We start from the raw sequence: 23097 nt of genomic DNA on the forward strand, positions 1-23097 counted from the left end.
AAAACCAAGCATACACACAACATAATTTCCCCGCAGAAGCCGTGGTGAGAAGCAGATGCTGCGTTGAAAGCAGGAAGCACTTGAGGGAATAATGAGAATAATCAGTAAGAGAGGCCACTCTGAGGACTGTGGGAGGACGAGGTGAGTCCAGACACGGGACACACCAAGGCCGACGAAAGCGCACAGTCACTTAGCAACGAGCAGACGCTCTGAGAAACGTGTCCTCAGATGAGTCATCATTGCGTGAAGATCCTAAGAGTGTCCTTCATGCAAATTAAGATTCTGATGTCACAAGGCCATTTTGTCTCATAGGGACCACAGTCATATAAATTCTCTTTGACCAAAATGGTTTCATGCAACACATATGTAAGCTTGCTATTATTGATGCAGTTATTTATTGTGGGTATTTTGTGAAAAGGGTCTTTCAACACAGCCCAGGCTGGCCTCAGAGTCTTTCTGCCTCAACCTCCCTCAGTGCTTAGGTGACAGGCATGTGCTACACCTGGCACCTTTTTTAAAAAAAAAATTAATTATCTTCATTTCATGTGTATTAATTGATGTTTTACCTACATGTATGCTTGTGTGAGGGAACTGAATTCTCTGGAACTGAGTTACAGGCAGTTGTGAGCTGCCACATGGGTGTTAGGGACTGAACTTGGGTCCTTTGGAAGAGCAGCTAACACCCTTAACCACTGAGTCATCTCTCCAGCCCCTCCATATTTAACATTTATTTTTATTCACATGTGTGTGTGTGTATGTGTGTGTGTGTGTGTGTGTGTGCATATGTGTGTGCCTGCCTGTGAAGTCCAGAAAGGAGGGTTGGATTCCCTGGAGACAGTTGTGAGTGGCTTGATGTGGGTGTTAGAACTGAATGAAGGTCCTCTGTAAGGACAGCAAGTGCTGTTAACCACTGAGACATCTCTACATACAGCCTCTCCTCTGCATGGTTTTGGAGGGGTTTAGCCTACCTGAGGTATATAACTGCAGCTTTACACAACTGTAATTCACGTATCTTATAATTCTCCATGTTAAAGCGTATGCGTGAATTTATGGCTTTGGCATGTTCCCTGGTTGGCACGACCGTCACTGTGTTCTACTGCAGAACATTCTGTCTCCCCAGAAGAAACCTCAGATTCTTTATGTGTTTGCAACATCTCCACTCCTCCTAACTCCTCTCATTTATTTACTTAGAGTATCTTGTGTAGCCTAGGTTAGCCTCAAACTCACTATGTGGTCAAGGCTAGCCTTGAGCCCATTCCTCCTGCCTCTTCCTCACCCCTGAGTGCTGGGATTCCAGGCTTCATGCCCAGGTTACCGTGACTAAATGTTCTATGAAGAGCATCTGAGCACTGGTTTTCCATGTGATCGTCTGTATTTCTTCTCTTGTTTATAGGAAAGGGATCGCTGGATCACACAGTGACTGACTGACTTCCTTTAGGAAGGCTCAGATGGTTGTGTGTGACTGTCAGCCGTGCTATCTAGCATCCATGGCTAATATTCAGTTTGTGCTCCCTAACGGTGGGTCTGCTATCGCCATTGTCAGGGAAACCTGAAGATGGATCTACTTTGCTTCACAGGCCCCTTCTTTGATCCCTAAGTCTCTGGAGTCCTTAAGCTGAGGCTAGACCTCCAGGCTTACCTGTGAGAGGCAGGGAGCTAGAGAGGTGGACCAGGGCAATGTCATTGCTGTTTTCGTCGATAGTAGGGTCTCGAAAGGGAAGGTAGCCCCCATGATAGATCACAGCCTGAACCCCCAGTTGCACAGCATGGGGTGAGGTCCGGGCTACAGCACCAGCAAATACCCGCCACCGAGACAGGACCCGGTTCCGCCTGCCGGGGACAGAAGGAAGAAGTCCCTGGGCTCAGCCTCTGCAGACCTCTCTCCTGCCCTACCCCAGGTGGCACTGTGGGGAAAAACTCACTCTGGAAAGCAATGTGCAGCAGTCAGCACCCAGTCCCCAGACAGCAGGGACCCCCCACAGAGGTGGGTCCCGTCATAACGCAGGCTGACCTGCCACGGCCACCTTCCCAGGCTGCTGTCCTGGCCCCCCACAATGCGGTCCACCGGCAGCTTCCTGCGGCCACAGTCTGTGGAGAGGTGACAAGGAAGGTTTAGAATGAGAGGAGATACCACCCTGCTCCAGCAGTTTGTGGGAACAAGGCTCTCCCTCAACCGCGGGGTTGTTCAAGGGGACATGACATGTGGAGATCCAGGGCAGTTTGTGGGGACACACTCCACCCTGGGGTCCCAGAACTCAAGTCTTGGGCTGCATGTAGAGAAAGATATGTACCCTCCCCAGCGCCCCCTGTATCCAACCCCCACGCTCTCACCTTGGCAGGTGGCAGTCAGGAATCGGCCTCTAGGACAGTCACTATGAGAAGACACAGGAGAGGGGTGGCGACAGAAAGACAAATCAGGGGACCAGTTAGAATGATATTTGGAGACCTGCCATTTCCACCCGCAGCCGCCCTGCTTACCATACAGAGATGACATCCAGCAACCTCTGAGCCAGAGGCAGTCCGCCCTCGTCCACGCAAAAGAAGCCCGATGTGCCGTTGGCGCCCGCAGTGCGCACATCCAGCTCCGAGTGCGCCAGAGCCCTGCGCGGGGCTCGGGTCAGAGCCACCTCTGGCCCGATTCCATCCCCCTCTCTACCCCCAAGGTCCACCCGGGTACCTGAGAAAGCCCATCTCCTCACAGCCGAGCCCTGCCACCCTGGCGTTGGAGCGTGAGGAGCACAGTAGCCTCCATGTTCCCTCTGTCTTGTCAAACACTGCAAGCCGTGAGTCCCCTGGACTGAGCTGCACTGCAGGGTGACAAAGCCGGACCTGGGTCACGAGTTTCCTTGGCTGCCTGAGGCCCTCATGGCCCATAGGTGGTATCTGCAGCCACTACTAGGTTGGATTATACTAGTGCGTATCTCTCCCCAACTGGGATAGCCGAGTTGCAGGATCTTGACTTCACTTCATCTGACTTGGGAGAGGAAGTCTGTGCAGGGTATTCACTGTGGCTGATCAAGTCCAGAGATCCTATCTGGGTGCAGTCAGGCTTGGGGAACCACTGGTGGGGGGAGCAGGGGTCAGAAACTCTTAGCTAATTCACCAGGTCACTAAAACGTTTAAATAAATATGACATGGAGAAAAGAAAGGTTAGAAGGGGCATGGCAGAAATGAAGTACGTAATCCTAGCACTTAGAGGATGAAAACAGAATCACGAGTTCAAGAACAGTTCAAGCTCCCTATCAAAAGAGGAGGAGGGCGTCTTGTTGTGGCACATGTGCCTAGAATTTGCCAAAGGAGGCATTGGCGGGAGAATCATGAGTTCGTGAGTCTCCTGGGCTACACATTTTAGCCTGGGGATGGTGGTGTGCACGCCTTTAATTCCATCCCTCAGGAGGTGGAGGCAAGATCTCTGTGAGTTCAAGACTAGCCTGGTCTACAGAACGAGTTCCAGAACTGCCAGAGCTACAAAAGAGAAACCTGTCTCGATTAATGATGATGATGATGACAATGGAGAGGAGGAAGAGGAGGAAAGGTGGAGAACCCAGGCTCTTCTGTCACCAAAGCAAAACCTGGGAGATGGAGTCAGACAGTGATTCTAGATTCCAGAATCACCTTAGCTAGGTGGGGTGGCTTCTACTGTCCCAGCACTTGGGAGGCTAAGGCAGAAAAGGTACTGCAGGTTTGAGGCCAGAGTGGGCTTCGTATCCAATTCAAAGCCAGTCAAGGCTACCCCGTTTCAAAAATCAAAACAAAAGTCACCCAGCCAATACATCATAAAGAAACTGACAAGAGTCAGGTGTGAAAGCATCCCAGCACTCCGGAGACTGAGGCAGGAGGCTCATGAGAATGAGGTCAATCGAGGCTGCGTTATGTCTCAGGAGAGAAGAATGGAATGGAGGGAGAGAAAAAAAAGGGAGGAAGAGATGGGGAAAAGAGGGAGAGAGGGGGCAAAATGTAGGACTGGGTTGTATCAGAAGGCTAGCTTGCAGCAGTGGTTCTGTCTGAGAATGGCTGGGACAGTCTGTGTGGTTAACCAATGCTCCCTGGTCCTCCATTTGTCCCCATAAAGTCAGAGAAGCCCTGTTCACACCTGAGTCAGGGCAAAGCCCGTAGGGGCATTTCTTTCTATTTACCAACTAACTTTGAACACACTGGTTCCTATTTTAGGCTGTAGACAAAAATCACAGCATTTCTCCTTGTGTGGAGTGCAAAGCCCAGGAGGGGAGACAGATAATGAGCAGGACAAATAACGGAAGCGTGTCCTGTGCCACAGCAGAAGGGGCCGTGGAGATATGGAGGCTGACAGAAGGGAGAAGCTGGTATGTGGGGGTGGCGTTGCACTTTGCTGTAAGTGGGCAGGCAAGGACAGCTTCGCTGGGAATGTGCCGCATGAGCAGCTAGGAGAAAGAAACGAAGGAGGTGAGAAGGATGCTGAGATCTGAGAGGGAACCGAGAACTAGGCCAGGGGAACTAAGGAACAGGAAGTGGAGATCTGAAGGCTGAGGCAGGGAGTTGGGTGAGGAGCAGCCAGGAGGTAGAGGTTGGCAGAGTTGGCTTGTAGCTGGACCAGGGACCAGGACTCAGCTCGGGGAAGGGGTCACACACTGACCTGATTGGGGGAATGTATAAGTTCCTTCTGGCTGCTGGTAGGGGCAGACTGTAGGGCAAGAAGAACTAGAGTTCAGACTATGACCTCGATGTGACAGGGACAGAGGCTGGGCCAGCAGGGGGCAGCACAGGGAAGAAAGCTGGATTCTGGGAATATTTCGTAGGAGAACATTACTAGGCCCAGTGGCACTGGCCTACCTTCTCACCTACTTAGGAAGCTGAGGCTAGCAGACCACAAGTCCAAGCCTACCTGGTCTTTGGAGTGAGTTCAAGGCCAGCCTAAGTAACTTAGAGAAAAGGGTCTCACAGTGAAATGTAAATAAAAAGGGGGAGCTGATATCTTTACGCAGCAGTAAGTAGATCATCTGCCTAGAATTCCCCAGCGAGGAGCTGTGGTTGTGGCCCAGAGATAAAGCCCCTGCCTAGAATCCCCCAGTGAGGGGCTGAGAGCATGGCTCTGTGGTAGAGCCCCTGCCTAGAATCCCCCAGCAAAAGGCTGAGGGTGTAGGTCAGTGGTAGAGTGCCTGCATGCATGCATAAGACCTTTGGTCCAATCCCTAGCACCAATTAAAAAAAAATAAAATTAAATGCACATCACAGGCTAAACATCACAGGATACACCTGTTCAGCTCAGACAGCTAACATCCGGCCAAGCAGGATTTGAATTCAGACTGCCTGCTGGCTTCCACATCCTCTGCTTAGGTTTTCCTTTCTTTGGCCAGCACAGACTCATCCACAGCAAGACTCTAAAAGTTGCTAGACAGCTTGCTATAAAAACGGCCTCCAGTTCTGGGGTTCACTGAGAACTGCCTGACACCTCTCACTGAGTGCTGCTCACCATCCCCTGAACGCCCAGGATCAAGACAAGGACAGCAACTGGGAGTCAGTGGGCAGCATTCCTAACTGATCAAGAGATTTCCAACATATTAGGAATTTTTTTTGGGGGGGTTGTATTGGAAAGATACTGGAACTGGGGATGGGGACATCAAATGCTTGCTTGCTTGCTTGCTTGCTTGCTTGCTTGCTTCCTTCCTTCCTTCCTTCCTTCCTTCCTTCCTTCCTTCCTTCCTTCCTTCCTTCCTTCCTTCCTTCCTGTGTGTTTCTGGCTTTAGGGAGACAAGGGTCTCACTTGGTAGCCAAGACTGGAACTTACAACTTTCTTGCTTCACCTTTCCAAGTAGCTGCCTGTCACTGCTGTGCACCCCAAGCCCACTTTATTTGAAAGCCACGTTCCGTGCTGTTTTTTTTTTTTTTTTAAAGCCTTTCTTCTGGTGTGCTGCACACCACCAGGTGTGCTCCCAAACTCTCAGATATATTTAGAGGTATCTCATTCCCAGAACAAAATAAAGTCAGGATTCAGTCAGGGTTGTGTTTTCTTGTCTGTGCCATCATATCTCAGTATTCTAGAAAGTTCAGCTGGCAGGGTACAGGCACTGAGGGGCTAAGGGTGGGCATGGCTAGGTGATAGAGCCCCTGCCTAGACTCCCCTAGTGAGGGGCTGGAGGTGTGACTCAGTGGTAGAGCCCCTGCCTAGAATCCCCCAGTGAGGGGCTGGGGGCGTGGCTCAGTGGTAGAGCCCCTGCCTAGAATCCCCCAGTGAGGGGCTGGGGGCGTGGCTCAGTGGTAGAGCCCCTGCCTAGAATCCCCCAGTGAGGAGCTGGGGGCGTGGCTCAGTGGTAGAGCCCCTGCCTAGAATCCCCCAGTGAGGGGCTGGGGGCGTGGCTCAGTGGTAGAGCCCCTGCCTAGAATCCCCCAGTGAGGGGCTGGGGGCGTGGCTCAGTGGTAGAGCCCCTGCCTAGAATCCCCCAGTGAGGGGCTGGGGGCGTGGCTCAGTGGTAGAGCCCCTGCCTAGAATCCCCCAGTGAGGGGCTGGGGGCGTGGCTCAGTGGTAGAGCCCCTGCCTAGACTCCCCTAGTGAGGGGCTGGAGGTGTGACTCAGTGGTAGAGCCCCTGCCTAGAATCCCCCAGTGAGGGGCTGGGGGCGTGGCTCAGTGGTAGAGCCCCTGCCTAGAATCCCCCAGTGAGGGGCTGGGGGCGTGGCTCAGTGGTAGAGCCCCTGCCTAGAATCCCCCAGTGAGGGGCTGGGGGCGTGGCTCAGCTGTAGCATACCTGCTAGGCAGCTAAGCATGAGCAAGACCCTGAGTTCTATCATCAAAGGGTGAGGATGAATTCGAAGATACTGAAGACACTGGAGGGACAGGGTATTAGGGAGCAGGCGGAAGCCCTGAGACTAGAGTCCAGAGAGACAGATCAGCAAGCCAAGATGAACTGTCAGTCAGACAGGATCCTATCCTAAGAGTCTTTAGGGTTGGCGCCATGTGAAATGATAGAGCCTACTGATCTCCTTGTTCTGTCATTTACTGTCCTGTGCTCCTGGGCAAGCCCGTCTACTCCACAGTGCCTCAGTTTCCCCTGTTGCATACACTAAGATGATAACAGCCTTAGCCTGCAGCTAGGCCTGAGATATTAGCTTTCACTACAGCAATGAATTCAGCAGTTTCCTGACCAAGAACTGTGCAGGCGATACACACAGCTACCACCTGGATGACCTGATAAGAGTCAGAGTCTCACTGTGTAGCCCAGGCTATCTTCAAACTCAGAATCTTCCTGCCTCAGTCTCCCAAGAATGAAGACGTGTGTGCTACCATGCTGACCCTTGCCCCATCCGTGCCCTCCTGCTACATGAAAATGGACTGTTGTAGAACTTAATGTACCAATACCATCAAGTCTCGAGGCTGGTCCCCGGCCAGAGGTCAGCGTTTCTAAGTTCAGTCTGGATGACTGAGTCCAGTGCCAACGGTTTCAAATCTGTAATCCCATTTCTTTGAAAAAGCATGCTCCACCCCTCCATCACCACCCCCTTCTGCTGCCCTGGGTCACAGAGCAGCAGCTTGGAGCGGCACCGGGGAAGACTCAGTCCTTCCTTTCACATGTGACCCCTGCCTCTGTGTTCCTGTGGCTGCATCTTCCATGTGCTGCAAACATGTCCACAAACTCTGAGAGCTGTTCCAGGCTCCATCATTACGGGCCAGTGATTCTCTGGTCTTCATGTCCCACATTGGTATATAGGGCAGATAGAAACTACCAGGTTCTCAGAGCTGGGAGTTCATCCTGTCACCCTGGAATGTGTTTGACTACATCCCATGACATATTATATGTGTGTGTTACGCAATATGTATATTATTATATGTATGTGTATGTACATATGTATATACATGTATATATACATATGTATATGTATGTCTATATGTGTGTTTCAGCTAGGTGTGGTGATGCACTAATCCTAGGACTTGGAAGGTGGAGGTTGGAGGATCAGGAGGTTCAAGTTTGAGGCCAGCCTGGGTTGCATGAGACCTTATCTCAAAAATAAAACTGAAAAAATATCTATAGGATACTCGTTGCTGCCTTGTCTAGGGGTTGGATAGCAATCATACCCTTCAGAGGTAGACCTCAAAAGCTAAGCCAGGTCAGATCTATACCTCTTGGATGGGAGTCTCCCGAGTCACTTAGACTACAGCCTCTCACTTGGGCACGTTGCTTCATGCCTGCAATCCTCTCATTGGGAAGCTGAGGCAGGAGGATTGCCACAAATCTGAGGCCAGCTTGAGTGAGTTCTAAGCCAGCCTGAGCTGCAGACAAAATTCTGGCTCAAACAGCATGAGAGACATTGAGTAGAAACAGTTATCAGTCCCAAGAGTGCTTTGCATTCCTCATTGTGCTTCTCCTCTGGGACACCCTAGGGATGCAGGCTTGCTCTACTCACCTTGGTACAGTGGCTCCTGGTCGCTCTGCAGTAGGATGGTCACTGTGGAGAGGGGAGAACAGGCGGTTGTAACCCTGGGGTAGGGGAGGCCTCAGGAGCTTGGGGAGGGGGGTGTCTTTTCTCACCAATGGCCCAGGATGCGGCCCCAATGCCTGTCAGGAACAGCAGGGTACCCACAGTGAGAGCTGCCACCTTGGGTCTGGAGCAGCATGCTGCAGTCCGGCCACCTGCAACAGACACCAAGCTGGGGCCACTGCCAGGTTGGTCCTCAGCACAGCAAGGGTTGGGCACTGGGCCAGTCCCCTACCCGGGAATGCAGGGTTTTTAATCAGGCCTGGGCCTGTGGCACCTCAAGCCCCATTTCCCAAGGCTGGGCAGCTGGCAGGGCTGTCTCTCTCCTGTCCTGTGGACTGCCAGGTGTCTGGCTCCCTAAGGGTTCCAGCTGGGAAGGGGCATGGCCAGGCCTCCTGCTCCCCCCCCCCCAGTGCTGGCGGCCACTCCTTTCCGATGACAAGGCACTTCTGGATTTCCCTTGTTGCTTCCGGCCAGCCTGTCCCCAGATCCTCTCTTCTGATAACCTTTCCAGAAGTTCTTACAACTTTAAGGTGCCTGTGACCTCTGATCTTTACCCTCTTGGTAACCCCAAGACCTGATCCTCTTTCTCACAAGACCCAGTTCCAAGATCAAATTTGTATCTGGGAGTTTGAGAACCCAAGTTTTTTTTGGTTTGATTTTTTTTTTTTTTGGTTTGTATTTTGAGATGAGGTCTTACTACCTAATAATGCTGGCATCAAACATATCATATAGTACAAGCTAGCCTCAAACTAGTGAGAGTTTGCCTGCCTGCCTCCCTTAGTGCTGGGATGGCAGCCACGTGTCACCATATCTGCCTGTATTTTGGTCTGGTTTGGTTTTGGTTTTTCAAAACAGGGTTTCTCTGTATAGCCCTGGCTGTCCTGGAACTCTCTCTGTAGACCAGGCTGGCCTCCAACTCAGAAATCCAATGGCCCCTGCCTCCAGAGTGCTGGGATTAAAGACATGCACCACCACTAGCCTAGACAAGGTCTCCCTATGATACTCAGGCTAGCCTCTGCTTCCTAAGTGCTACAATGCCAGGCATCGCACTATGCGGGGGCAACCCCACTCTGAAATAGTGGCCTTGGAGAGATGGCTCCATGGGTAAGAGCACTTGCTGGGCAAGTGTGGGATCCAGAGATAGGTTCTCAGCACTGTGTAAAAGGCCAGGTGGGGTGGATCAGGTCTGTAAGCCCTGCACTGTTGGGGTGGGCAGACAAGAGGGTCATTGGGGCTCCCTGGCCATCAGCCCAGCTGCAGGCTCAGTGAGAGACCCCAGATCAGGGGAATACACAGAGAGTGATAGGGCAGGACACACAAGATTCTTCATGCCGTCCTCAATGTGTACACCAGTATCCACACAGGCACACGTACGTATTCATATGCATACATGTGCGTGCACAAACACACCCACATCCATACCCATACACACATGTGAACATGCACATCCACATGTATATACACACACATATGCTCACAGGCATGTGCGTGCACACATATATACACATTCTCATACACACATGTACACACACACACACCCCACATACACACACATACACATACTCATACACATGGGCACATGTACACACACATATAGAAAATTAAAAATATACAAAGAAAGGATAAAATATAAAATAGCAGCCTTACCCTTTCCAGGCTGGGGTCTTGAACAAGTGGAACCTCCTCTGTGAGCCCCAGGTTCCTCATCTGTTAAATGAGCATGCACCTAGCACTCACTTTTTAAATGACTTTTGAGTTCTTTAAATACATCCTCATACCCAAACCCTGTGCCACCTGCCATGTGCCCAGCGTCGTCTCTAGCTCCGACCCACATCACGGTTCCCTTTTCTCACGGCTCTGAGAGATCACGTCACGAATCTCCAGTGACTCGGCCTGCGGCCATGTCCTGAACCCCGGGCACACTGAGATCCAGGTTCCAAAGTAGTTGCCCAAGAAACCAAACGGCCTCTTGTTGTGCCAGTGTGCCTGGCACACAGCAGGTCCTCGATAAACACTGATAAGCCATTCTTGCTGTGAGGCTATGGGCAACTGTCACTGTCTCTCTGAGCCTCAGTGTGTCAGTATGATAAAGCTCTATGCCATCTGCCCTTTAAGCAATGTAGGGTTAGGCATCAAGTGAGGCTTCTGAAGGAAAGGGGGAAATTCCCCAGGAAGAGATTATCTGAGACCAGCAAACAGAGATGACAAGGGGCAGAGCCACACGTCGGAGGAACTGCACGGCTAAGACTAGCAGGCAAGACTAAGGATGTTCTGTTAGAGGGCGACAACACCAAACTGTGGCAGTGCCAAGACCTGGGGGAGGCCATGGGAGGCGTGGCAGGAGTAGCTTAGAGAGAAGGGGATGTCCTCCCCGGTGGACCAGAAATCCTAGCACCTGAATACAACCGCTAAGAAAGCCTTGTGCTGACCCCAACCTTCTGCAAAGTACCCCGGAGGCTGCAAGAACCCAGCCCTCTCACCCAGGTCCCTCAGAGCATGGCTAGTGGTCACAGTACCAAATCAGCATTAGGAGGAGAGCAGGGAGTGGTTCAGGATCTTGCCAGGGCAGTTTCTGTTAGTGGGTTAAGACAAAGTGTCACTTACAGAGGAAAATAGCTCAGTAGCCTGAAAACTGGGCACTCCTGATACCTTAGCACCAAGCCCGGAGCACCACACTAGGCCCCGGGGCTCCTGCAGCCTCTACACACTTCCCCCTTTGCATTCAACACATCTGCTGTCCCAAGCCTGTCCCTCCTCCTCCCTTCCCCACAGCAGTCCTGTGTTAGCCCCTCATCCCCAGGCCCTCCTCCCATCCCCACAACAGTCCTGTGTCAGCCTCTCATCCCCAGGTCCTCTTCTCCTTCCTGTAGTAGCCCTGTCTCGTTCCCAGGCCCTCTTCCCTTCCCCATAGCAGTCCACCACATTTCCCTCATTCCCAGGCCCTCCTTCCCTCACCCAGCAGTCTTACCTTATCCCTCTCCTTCTCAGTCCCTCCTCCCCTCTCCACAGCAGTCCATCTCATTCCCCTCATCCCCAGGCCCTCCTCCCTTCCCCATAGCAGTCCTGTGTCAACCCCATATCCCCAGGCCTTCCTCCTCTCCCCACAGCAGTCCTGTATCAACCCCTCATCCCCAGGCTCTCCTCCCCTCCCCACAGCAGTCCTATCTCATTCCCTTCATCCCCAAGCCCTCCTCCCCACCCCACAGCAGTCCATCTCATCCCCCTCATCCCCAAGCCCTCCTCCTCTCTCCATAGCAGTCCTGTTTCATCCCCCTCATCCCTAGGTTTTCTGCCCTGCCCTCAGAAGCCCTCATCCTGGGACTTCCACTCCTCCACACAGAGGCAGCTGTCTTAGGAGCCTTCAGCCCAGGACCTCCCTTTATCTGCTCATCACTTCCTGCTCTGGCTGGCCAGCTCCAAGCCCCACCGTCCATTGTGTGTACTTAATACCATTTTGGCTCATCTCCCTGGTGGCCCCTTTACACAGAAACCTGGGAACTGTAAATGTGAACCCCAGTGGTCCTTTCTCTATGAGGAACATTCCCCTAGGCCTCTGTGGTACCCAGGCCCAGCATTTCCAGCCCCCATCAGAATAAGCATGACTTTTAGAGACCATATAGGTCTCTTCTAATTCTCAGATACACATTGGTCATTAGCAAACACCTAAAACAACTTCCACAGATTAAGCCACAAAACTCACAAAGTGCTGATTAGAAGCTTGTCATTACAGCTTCTCAGGAGGCTGAGGCAGAAGGATTGTTAACTTTGAGGCCAGCCTGAGCTTCTTAGTGAGACTAAGTATCAAAACAAAAGAAGAAAAAAAGAAGAAAAGAAGGCTAAGGACATGACTCAGTGGTAGAGCCTAGAATCCCCCAGTGAGGGGCTGGAGGTGTGGCTCAGTGGTAGAGCCCCTGCCTAGACTCCCCCAGCGAGGGGCTAGGGGCGTGGCTCAGTGATAGTCCCTGCCTAGAATCCCACAGTTAGGAGCTTGGGCATGGTTCAGTAGTAGAACCCTTGCCTAGAATACCCCAGTGAGGGGCTGGGGACATGGCTCAGTGGTAGGGCTCTTGCCTAGCATGTATATGGGCCTGGCTTTGATCCTCATTATTTCAGGAGTAAAAGAAAAAGAACAAGGTTTAGAGCAACCTCTAGTACTACCTTGTGGAGAGAGCCCACTCTGCCAAGAACACTTCTGAGGTGGGTCAGCCACAGGCACCATCTCCATCAAACATCTACCCTGAGCACCCTGCCCCATCTTCCCCTGCTTGGCATGGCCTCCTTCTTCCCTCCTTCATCCCTGATCACTCCTTCTAATTCCAGGACCCCAGCAGCAGTACAGGGAGCCCAGAGTGTTGCACACTTCCACAGCCATCATGGTCTCACAAACACAATCAGCAGCTGCAGCAGAGGCTCTTGGGCTCTCACACCACCCACTTTATTGTCCTTTGAATCCCTTCAATCCATGCCACAGTTGATGAGAATGGAGCTGTCATCTCCAGCCCGTCACCTTTCCCAGGGCTGCCCTCACCCAGCACAGAGAGCTGCCTAGGGATGCAGGGACCATGCTCTGTGTCTTCTTCATCACTCTCCATCCAGATACTCCTTCCCTTCCCTGTCTCATAGACCCCAGCCCTGATACCTCTTGTCAATCAACTCCACAGGAAAATATAAACTGTCCCAAAGGGGCCAGGCTCTGCCCATCACCTGACAACCACTTAGCACAAGGTGAGGGGAGCCCGGTTCACAGAGGCCCACAGCTCATCTCTAGAGTTTGAATTGTTATAAGCAGACACTGAACTCTAGGAGCCTAGACGCCGGTGCTTATCCCTGGGCCCACACCTTCACTGCTTCCCACGGAGTTCTCCCCATCCCCCATCCCGCACAGTGACCATCTCCACTTAACAAAGAAAACAAATGACCAGACAGGATAAGTCATGTCCAAGGCCACACAGCTAGAAAGTGCCCAGGACTGAAATCAGCTAGCCTGACTCTTAGAGGACAGTGAAGGATGGTGGTGGCAGGGAGTACGGTGGGGACTGCCCCTGATTAGCCATTTGGTCCCCAAGTACAGACAAGGTAGGGAAGGAGTGTGAGCGGCTGTCTCGGTCATGCCTGGGGTGGTTTTTCTGTCTCTCTCCTCTATCCGTCCAGGTCAAGTCCAAAGTCCCCCTTCTGCTCTTTTGCCCACAAAGCCAAAAGATAGAAGGACGATGCCTGGATTTGGAGGGGTCTTGGGTCCTTGGTTCTTGGGCTCCCACAGTGACTGACCTGAATCAGAACACCTCTGGGTTATAACATGTATTTCATGCCCCAAGGCCCAAGCTGTTGCCTGTGTGTTCCACGATCCCAACCACCTCATGGAGGGAATATTAGTATCCACCCATACTTGATTGCAGGGAAAGGTGGACTGAAGCCCAGAGACGTGAAGTTGCCTACCCAGAATCACACAGTAAAAGACAGCAAGAGCAACCTGACTAGCTCTACACCTTTAACAGAGATGGCAACAGCAGCAGCCCCCACCTCAGCCCCCAGAAGACGACATGTTGTTGGTTAGCTGAGAAATCCCTGAGACCTAAGGGGAAACTGAGGCAAGGCACTAGGAAGGTCATATGGGGGAGCGGGGAGGCACAGCCACACAGAAGGGCCAGTTAATAGTTAATCAGATAGACGAGGATTTTGAGCGGGTGGTCTTGAGTCTGACAGGACACCAAGACAGGGGTCTGAGTACAGGCTGGGAGACGAAACAGAAGAGGGGTGCTAGGTAGGGCTGAAGCTGGGGTTCAGGGACGGGGGACTCACCCTCCTTCGCCATGTCAGGGACTCTTGTTAATGATTCCCAGGTTGACCTGTTGGGCTGGGGCGGAACCTAGGGACAGGAACAAGGAGGCATGGCCTGGGGGAGCCTGGCCTGGCTCTGTCCTGGCGCCCCCAGTCCCAGGCTCCCATCCAGTGAACAGCCGACCCTGAGCTGGGGCCAGAGCATGCAAAGACAGAGGTTGGGCCGGGGGTTAATAGTGGCAATGTGTGACCAGCCACCAGGGGGACACCTGGAGTGGCAGGTCAGAGCCAGGCGGGCGAGGTTGAACTTCCAGGGGACTTGAGGGTTTTGAGGGAGGAGAACTTGGGGGAGTCCTCAGATTTCTGAGTTAGCAGGGAAAGCAGGCTGGAGTAGTCTGGGGGTTTCTGGGATCTCTTACACGGGCTGCTAAGCATCAGACTGGTGGGGGATGAGGGGCTTCGCATTCTGTGCCTTACCCTGGGGTTCGCCGGAGATGGTGCAGGTTTGGGGTTAGTCTCCGGGCCTGGGCAGGGGCATGGTGTCTGTCCCCACAGCAGCGGGCAGCCGGGAAGGCAAGGGTGGCAGCAGCAGCCAGCAGCGTGGGGCCTGCCGAGCCTGCGGCCTCACCTGAGGAGGAGGGGGCTGGGTGGGAGGCGGGGACGGGGCGGGGAAGGGCGGACCCCAGGACAGGCTGCCACAGAGGCCACCTGGCTGATGGGGCGGGGCCCGCAGGGGTTGGACCAGGCAGGCTCAGCTACCAGCCAGGCCTCCCATGTCCACTGGGACTCAGGTGTGTCTGTGACAAACTTGGGGGCGCTCAGAGGCCCTAAGGCTAAGATTCCAAACTGGAGGAATGAGGTGGAAAGTTCTGGCTGTCCCCGGTCCACCATGCTTGTAGCAATGTGGTCCTTCATTCGATTTTTCTACCATGCCAGTCCCCTGCCCTCCACTGATCCAGTTCATACAGCTATGGGCCTCTAGCCCTTCCTGTCCCTAGCGGGGGCCCAGCCCTTCCCCCAGCCACTTTCCTACAAGTCACGGGGGTGGTTTGTTTTGGCAGCCGCTGTGCTGCCTGCCCAGTGACCTCTGGAGCCCGGAAAGTCCTGATAGGGGGATGAGGGCTCGGCCCTGAAAACGCAGCACTGGTTGCCCAGGCCCAGGCCGCAGCCAAGTAGCCGGAAGCAGCTAGACGCAAGTGCATCCGGTCCCACCAGAAGCCAAGGGCCACTAGTGTCAGACCCCAGACCTGAGCCAGATAAACAGCCCAGAAGGCCATCTGCACCTGCCTGTGGCCCCGCTGGCATCTGAGTCACGACAGCTGTCCCCACACAGCAGGCCACCCACTTGCCCTCTCTGCTGGCCCTGTACCTCCTCCAGCCACGGACCTGAAGCCTCTCTCAGGCGGGGGTCACACTGGTTCTTCCTGGCCAATGATCCTGGCTCTTCTCTTCCTCTTTGGTTTCCTGCGTACTTCTATCTCTGCTCCTATCTCTTTCTCTCTGTCTCCATCCATCCTTGCTCTGTCTTAGTGTATTGCCCTTCCATCTCCCCCCCCCCCCCAAAAAAAAAAACCTTTTACTCTTTCAGAGTATAGCAAGACCCATAAAACCCTGACATACAGTTGTCTGTCCTGTGGATTCCAAAGCCACCTCTGTCCTGTGTCTTACTCCATGAAATAATGACTCTCAGAGTCACAGCATTAACTAAGCTCGAAGCAACTTCAACAGCTCCGGGTGGCACCCTTAAATGTGGCAGAGTAGTTGCTGCTTGCTGGGAATGAAGATTCCCAAGAAACATGTTTCATCACGAGGCCCAGGGGTCGGGGCTGAAGGATGCAGTGGGAGGGTGAGAGTGTTAATGAGAGAATAGAGACTCGAGTCCAAGAATCTTTATTTCATGAACAAAAACTACTTCTGTAAAGAGAGGAGGCCGAAGAGGCCCTTCCCAAGAGACCACAATTGAAGGCTGGTGAGAGAGGGCGGGTGGGCCAGGGCTAGGAGGTGTCACAGGAAGGGAACCCCAGGTCCAGCCGGAGGAAGCGGAGGGGAGATGAGGCCCAGAACCTCCTGCCCACTACTGTCCCTGTCCCGACCCCTCTTGACCCCATCAAGCAGGGGTGGGGCCGGCTGGCCTGGCAGTGCGTGTGGGAAGTGGCCTATGTGCAAATCAGCAAAAAGAAGGGGCGGGGCCTGCCCCCTCGCCTCACCGCCCCCTCCCCCAAACAGGCAGCAAAAGCAGGGTGGGGCGGCCATATTGCTTCACCCATCATGCATGGCGGTGGGAGGGTAGGTGGGAGGCGGTGGGTGAGGTGGGATCAGTCCCTGCCCGCTCCCACCCTCGTGGCTCCACTGCAGAACTGTGAGGCTGGGGAGACCGAAGGGCTGATCCCCACTGCCGGGGGAGGGTACCCACCAGGGGCTGATCCCCACTGTAGGGCGGGAGGGTACCCGTAGGGGCTGGCTCTTCCATGAGGCGGAGCCCAGAGCCTGCAGGGTAAGAAGTGGAGACTTAAGAGTGTGTCCCTGAGCCCTCTTGGCTGGCGATGCGCAGACCCGTCGGTCCATCAACCTTACCAGCGCTATTCAGCCACCTGGACGCCTGTACAGTTTTCTTTGCTCTCGGATGTAATGGCCAGGTATTCTGAGCTGTGCAAGGGAAGGAAAGGCAGACAGTGACCCTCCAGGCCCAACCCTGAATAGAATGGGATAGACTTGAGTCCCTGCCTTAGGCCTCCAGGGCTCCTGAGATTAGAGAGGGCTGTGGACTGGGTGTCCCCCACCCCCACCCCAAGTCTGAATGAGAGGCCTCTAACTACAGGGCACCAATGGGACATTCAGGAATCTGTGGAGGCCCAGGACCAACAAGCTGTAACTCTGCCAACCAGAAGGCTTGGGTTCGAGTTGCGGCTTTGCTGCCTGGCAGCAGTGCCACCCTCTTCTCTGGGTTTCCGTTTTCCTCATCTGCGAGCAACTACACTATTTGCCTCTTGACACAGATACTCTGAACGACAGATGGCACCTAAATGGCCCCAGCCCTCCCTACCAGCCCCACTCACGCGTTCTCTTGCGCAGCAGCCTCCGTAGCAGCAGCAATCTTCTTGTAGCAGTACACCATCTCTGCCACGAGCCATATGGTCAACACCACAATGAGCACGTACATCATGATCTCCGACACGATGGATGCCATATCTCTGTTGGCTACAGGGCAGGGCATGGTTAAGGAGGCGGCAGAGGCCCTAGCTCAGGGAGACACAACAGCCCCCACTGTGGAAGTATGCTTGCTGTGTGAGCTCGGGCAAGTGGTTCAACCTCTCTGAGCTTGGGCCACAAACAATGTAACCATGTTGGTTTCTGGAGGTATTACAGTTACTCCGATAGTGGCAAGGTGCTTGGATAGGTCTAGGGCCAGGGTGCTTCAGATGTGGTATCTGTGACATTCAGGAGGATGGGGGCGGGGAGAGAACTACAGTCTGTAATTTTACAAATCAAAACCCTTGAGTTTAAATCTCACCACTGCCAGTCGTGTGACTTTGAGAAAATGACTAAGGTTCTCTGGGCCTCCATTGCCTCCAACAGCAGAAATAGAAAAAGACCACCACCACGAACAACAAAACCAAAAAAAAAAAAACAAGCAAAAATAACAACAAGAAGCAAAAGACCAATTTCTCATGACAGTGCTCAGCCTGTCAAAGACTCAGTGGGTGTCTTGCTTAGTGGTAGCTGGGTGCCATATAGGAGAATGACTATAGGCAGGCAGGGGCTCTGGGCCTGCTTTTTATTAGCTGTGCAATCTCAGGCAAATGGCTCTCTGTCTCTGAGCCCCTCTGGCAGAGAGACCACTCCCGGTTGCTGGGCAGAGGCTACGGAAGAACACGGAGCTTGGCGGCCAGCGTTGCTCACTCTGCACTGGCTGCTGCGGAAAGCCTCCATGCTTCCGCAGTGCTGGCCTGCCTCCCCAGCTTCTTTTCATGGGGCCTAAATTTAACTGTAAAGGGAGTGCATCCAGCCAGAGGACTGGAAGGGAAGGGCACTTTGGCACAGGTCCTCAGCCGGATTTGGCTGGTGTCCACCCTGTGTCCCTGGCCCCCATGGGAGCCCGGATCTCATTCCCCTAACCCCCTGCTGTTCCCTCTGGTCTTCCTCCTATGAGCCTTGTGCCTGCCACCCTGCCTGGATGGTGCTGCTGTTTCTGAGTCGGAAGGAGGGAGGGCAGAATGCAGGGCTGGATGCTCCCCAATTCATTCACTCACTCACTCATTCATTCATTCACTCACTCATTCATTCAACAGGCATTACCCATGCCCCTCCTCAGGCTCTGTGCTAAATTATACATCTTTGTTTGAAAAGCAAGTCTTTACATAGCCCAAGCTGGCCTTGAACTCACAACCTTCCTGCCTCTGCATTCCAAATGCCAAGAGTTAAGGCATGCTACAACCACATTCAGTTTGGTTGTCTTTTAAATCTACAGCCCATTTTCCAGACAAAGACTCCAAGGCCCAAAGACAAAGATGTACAGCCAAGATGGGCTCTGAGCTAGGGCTCAACTCCAAGCATAACTGTTCAGAGTGTAAAATCACAGTCCTGTGGCCAAGGTGAGCCCTAGTTACAGCTATCAAATATCCAAGTTGTCTTTAGCAAGCCATGGAGCATCTCAGGAGGAGGGACAGCGGGACCCCCCACTTTACAGAGAAGGAGTTGAAGCTGAGGGAGATCCCACTGGATCACATGGGGCGGGGCAACGGCTTCCTCTGGGTGGCTCTTTGAATTCCCTCCCTTTCCTCCCAGACATCTGCTTATGCATGCTGGGCAGGAGCTCGACACTGAGCCACATTATTTTTCATGTGATGATGGGGTTTTGCCATGGTTCCCAGACTACCCTTGAACTCTCTACAGCCCAGGTTTCTGCCTCAGCCTCAGCTGGTATCACAGACCAGCGACTCCATCTTTGCCTTCTTAAAACACCAGGAATCTTCTAAGACAGACTGTGGGACCACACAGCAGCCCCCTGTGAGCCAGGTTCCTCAGCATCCTCTGAGGCTATGAGCGTCAGTTCCTCTGGCCTGCCTGCTTTGGCACTACTGTTCCCTGTGGTGCTGGGCTGCCTACCCCACCTGTGCTGGGTGATCCAGTTACATCCTGCCACCTTCCACACCTGCCCTGCCCCAGGAGGAGCCTTCTCTGCCCTTCACCCATCACCCTGCTTTGGGATGAGTCTCCACTGTGTTTTGGGGCCAATAAGGCTGATGCCAGAACACAGCAAGACAAGAGTGGAAATAACGGCCGAACCCTGAAGGAGCCAAGCAAGATGGCACCCACCTCCCAGAAGGAGAACCTATATCAAAAATCCAAAATAAGGGTTCAGTTTACAGAGTACTTGTCCAGCATGCAGGGAGCCTTGGGCTTGCATCCCAACACTCAATAAAATGGGCAAAGTGGCACATAGCTGTAATCCTAGCATATGAGGGGACAGGCAGAAGAACTGGGAGTTCAAGGTCATCCTTGGCCATATAGCAAGTTGTACATTAGCCCAAATAGCATTACACCCTGTCTTTGAAAGCCTCCCAAAACAGAAATAAAAATAAAACAAAAAACAGAACAAAACAAAACAAACAAACAAAAAACATGGCCAGCTGGGCATGGTGTCACATGCCTTTAATCCCAGCACTAGGGAGGCAGAGGCAGATGGATCTCTGAGTTGGAGGCCAGCCTGGTCTACAGAGAGAATTTCAGGGCAGCCAGGGCTGCATGGAGAAACTCTGTCTCTGAGAAAACAAAACAATACATATTAGCCTTTCGGGTGTGGTAACTCACACTTATAATTCCAGCACTCAGGAGGCTGAGGCAAGAGAACTTGTTTGATCAGGAATGTGAATTTGAGGTTAGCCTGAGCTATATAGTAGAGAACATGTTTCAAAATGAACACATAAGTAAGAAAATAAATACCAGAATATGATATGATTGATATGATATGATATGATATGATATGATATTGCCACTGACTTGGCTCAGCAGATTAAGGCACTGGCTGCCGAGTCTGACAACCTGAGTTTGCTCCCCAAGCTTCACACGGGGAAGAAGAACTGACTCCTATCAGTGACTCCACATGTGCACCACTGCGTGTGCGTGCCATGTGCCCCCATACACACACACAAAATAAATGAAAACATCATACAGAACGTAAAGAAGCAGTATTAGGGTATAGCAGTAGAAAATTCGAGACTCTTCTGAAAACATGAGCTCAACAGAAAAGGCTCTCTGTGCTCTGAGCGCAGTCGCCTGTGCAGGCTCTGAGAGTTAGAACAGGGCAGAGAACGTGGATCAAAGGCAGGCTTTACAGTCACAGAGGGAGGTCTGAGCTGGCATCTCTGCTCTGCACACGGGCCTGCCCTGAGCAAGGGCCCCCATGAGACAGAGACTGACTGTGCTCTCCAGCTTTTCTCTCACAAGCAGGGGTGTGTGAGGCCCCTTATCGAGGTGGCCTTAGTTCTGTGGACCCCTGTCCACCCAGGCAAAACTCCACTTTCTGTGGCCACCGCCCACCACACACGCAGCATGGTGACGTCCTCGAATGTGCCTCTGACTTGCCTTCTGTACCATTTTGATGAGAAACATAAAAAAGCTAATTATAAAAAGAATCCCACAGGCTCTGGCTGACGCACTAGAGAAACAGATTGGGGAGGGAGCGTTAGCCCAGGCAGGGCTGGGTTCAAATCCAGGACCCAGTCAGGTGACTTGGTCACAGGAGCTAAATTCCCTGAGCCTTTGCCTTTGGGTCCATAAAATGGGGGTGGTGAGGCTCCTTCCTTAGATGCTGGTGGGAGGGTCCAACGGGGGCTTTTTAAGAAGCCAGAGGTAAAGGAACCAGATCTAGGAAGATGCACACTGCTACCGGCCCCCAGTGACCCACTTCCCAGAGTTCTTTGCTGCCTCCAGGCTTGGAATAGCTCCCTGACTTCTAAGACAATAGGACATAGGACCCTGGAAAATTCCAGTACATGTTGATCAGAAGGTGATCTATCCTGTGATAGTGAGACATGTCTGTAGTCCCAGCACTTGGGAAGCTGAGGCAGGAGGATCAAGAGTTGGAGGCTAGGGGCTGGAGAGATGGCTCAGTGGTTAAGAGTACTAACCGCTCTTCCAGAGGTCCTGAGTTCTACTCCAGCAATCACATGGTGGCTGACAATCACTGTAATGTATGATCTGACGCCCGTTTCTGGCATGTACAGATAGAGCACTCATATACATTAAGTAAATACATCTTTTTTTTTTTAAAGGAGACGTTTAGGATATATCTATTTTTTAAAAGTTTGGGATATACCTATTTAAAAAAAAAGAGTTGGAGGTTAACAAAGCAGGCTTCAAAAACTAAAACAATAAAATGGTTTGGTGAAGAGGTCCAAGGCAGCTGGAAACAAAATGCTGGCTCTGCTCAGAAACACCAGAGTCCTTTGCTATTCCTGCTGTGCCCCAATAAGGCCCCCAGCCTCTCCCCTATGGGGCCCCAGCTGAGAGAATGGAGAATCAAGCCATAGAGAATATTCTCTGGTTGCTGGGGACAAGCTTGGGGCTCAGAGATAGGAATACACCTGTCAGAGGTCACACAGCATGAGTGTGGTCTGATGCACATACCATTTGTCAGGGGAAAGGCCTAATCTGACCTCCTGTGGGATGAAGACTCCAGACCCAGAAAAAGGGTGTCCTTCTCCCTGTGGCTTCAGGGTGTTAGCTGGCCTCTATGTGGCACCAACCTCTCCCCTACTTTCCATCTGTCCCTCCATCTGGCTTGCCAGGGAGTGACAAGGCTCAACTCACCCTTGTCCACCACCTCCAGGTGGATCTTCTTGACGACGCTGGTGTTGTGCTCATAATTATCAAAGAAGAGGAGACGGTAGACGTGACATTCGTAGTCGCCAGAGTGGTTGTAGGTGACGTTGGTGATGAAGATGGACAGGTCCTGCAGGTCCTTGGTGCCCCGACTACCGTTCCACACCACTCGGCCCTCAAAGCGCTCATCTTCCTCCAGCTGCAGCACCTCATTCTCATAGCGTAGGATCTTAGGTGGTTAGCGATGAGTGGGGCATATGAGTCACCCTCTGGGCCTGTCTTCCATATGCCATTCCCAACCTGTTCCCCATCCTGATCCCCCCAAGGACAGATGAGGCATATATGGGATCAACATCTTTTGAGGTTTTCTTTTTGTTTTTTAGGTTGTATGCATGTGTGTGTGTGTGTGTGTGTGTTTCTGGCATTGTAATCTTTGTACATGTGAGGCAGGTGCTTTGCTATTGAGCCACACCCCCATTCCCTTACTGCGTGTTCTACCACTGAGCCACACCCCAGCCCCTCACTGGAGGATCTTAGGCAGGGGCTCTACCACTGAGCCACACCCTAGCCCCTCACTTAGGAATTTTAGGTCAGTAGAGCTGTAGAACCTATTCAGAGTAGAGTAGGCTCTACTCTGAGCCACACTTGAGCTCCTTACTGTTGAATTTTTGGCAAGGGCTCTATTGCTAAGCCCTGCCCCCAATTTCTTACTAGTGGATTTCAGGCAAGCACTCTTTCACTGAGCCATGTATGTCCCTAGCCCAAGCTCAGGCATCTTGACTTCGGACAGTGAGGGAATCAAAGAAGTTGAGATCTTGCCTTGGGACCACAGCAGACCCTGACTACTCTAACCCTATGACACATATATACACACAATTTCACAGCTGAAGCCTGCCTGACTTCTGCAGCCTCCTTTCTCTACATTTCTTCTTTTTTTAAAAAAAGATTTATTTATTTTTATTATATATAAGTACACTGTAGCTGTCTTCAGACACTCCAGAAGAGGGAGTCAGATCTCATTACGGATGGTTGTGAGCCACCATGTG

The 23097-nt window shown here is 52.4% G+C and overlaps 2 protein-coding genes across 4 annotated transcripts in view; both read right to left on the reverse strand.

Annotated features, from left to right (window-relative positions):
- Nucleotides 1-14890, reverse strand: part of Hpn (hepsin) — a 17050-nt gene extending 2160 nt beyond the window's left edge. The window contains exons 1-10 of one of the 3 annotated variants that reach the window (XM_021166618.2): nt 14705-14890; nt 14249-14315; nt 10097-10156; nt 8500-8601; nt 8375-8416; nt 2678-2807; nt 2479-2601; nt 2332-2372; nt 1923-2088; nt 1640-1830 (exon numbers count right to left, since the gene is read on the reverse strand). In XM_021166618.2, the coding sequence (XP_021022277.1) occupies nt 1640-1830; nt 1923-2088; nt 2332-2372; nt 2479-2601; nt 2678-2807; nt 8375-8416; nt 8500-8601; nt 10097-10156; nt 14249-14261 (868 nt within the window). In that variant the 5' untranslated portion in view covers nt 14262-14315; nt 14705-14890. Of the gene's footprint in view, nt 1-1639; nt 1831-1922; nt 2089-2331; nt 2373-2478; nt 2602-2677; nt 2808-8374; nt 8417-8499; nt 8678-10096; nt 10157-14248; nt 14316-14704 lie in introns of all 3 variants that reach the window. The other 2 variants (XM_029479726.1, XM_021166619.2) reach the window with 2 other exon arrangements.
- A 1211-nt stretch (nt 14891-16101) lies between these two features.
- Nucleotides 16102-23097, reverse strand: part of Scn1b (sodium voltage-gated channel beta subunit 1) — a 9877-nt gene continuing 2881 nt past the window's right edge. Inside the window, exons 3-6 of the mRNA XM_021166656.1 lie at nt 22040-22280; nt 17284-17425; nt 16802-16873; nt 16102-16714 (exon numbers count right to left, since the gene is read on the reverse strand). Of these exons, the coding sequence (XP_021022315.1) occupies nt 16807-16873; nt 17284-17425; nt 22040-22280 (450 nt within the window). The 3' untranslated portion in view covers nt 16102-16714; nt 16802-16806. The remainder of the gene's footprint in view (nt 16715-16801; nt 16874-17283; nt 17426-22039; nt 22281-23097) is intronic.

The sequence above is a fragment of the Mus caroli genome, chromosome 7 (genome assembly GCF_900094665.2).
Source record: "Mus caroli chromosome 7, CAROLI_EIJ_v1.1, whole genome shotgun sequence".
Lineage (NCBI taxonomy): Eukaryota > Metazoa > Chordata > Mammalia > Rodentia > Muridae > Mus > Mus caroli.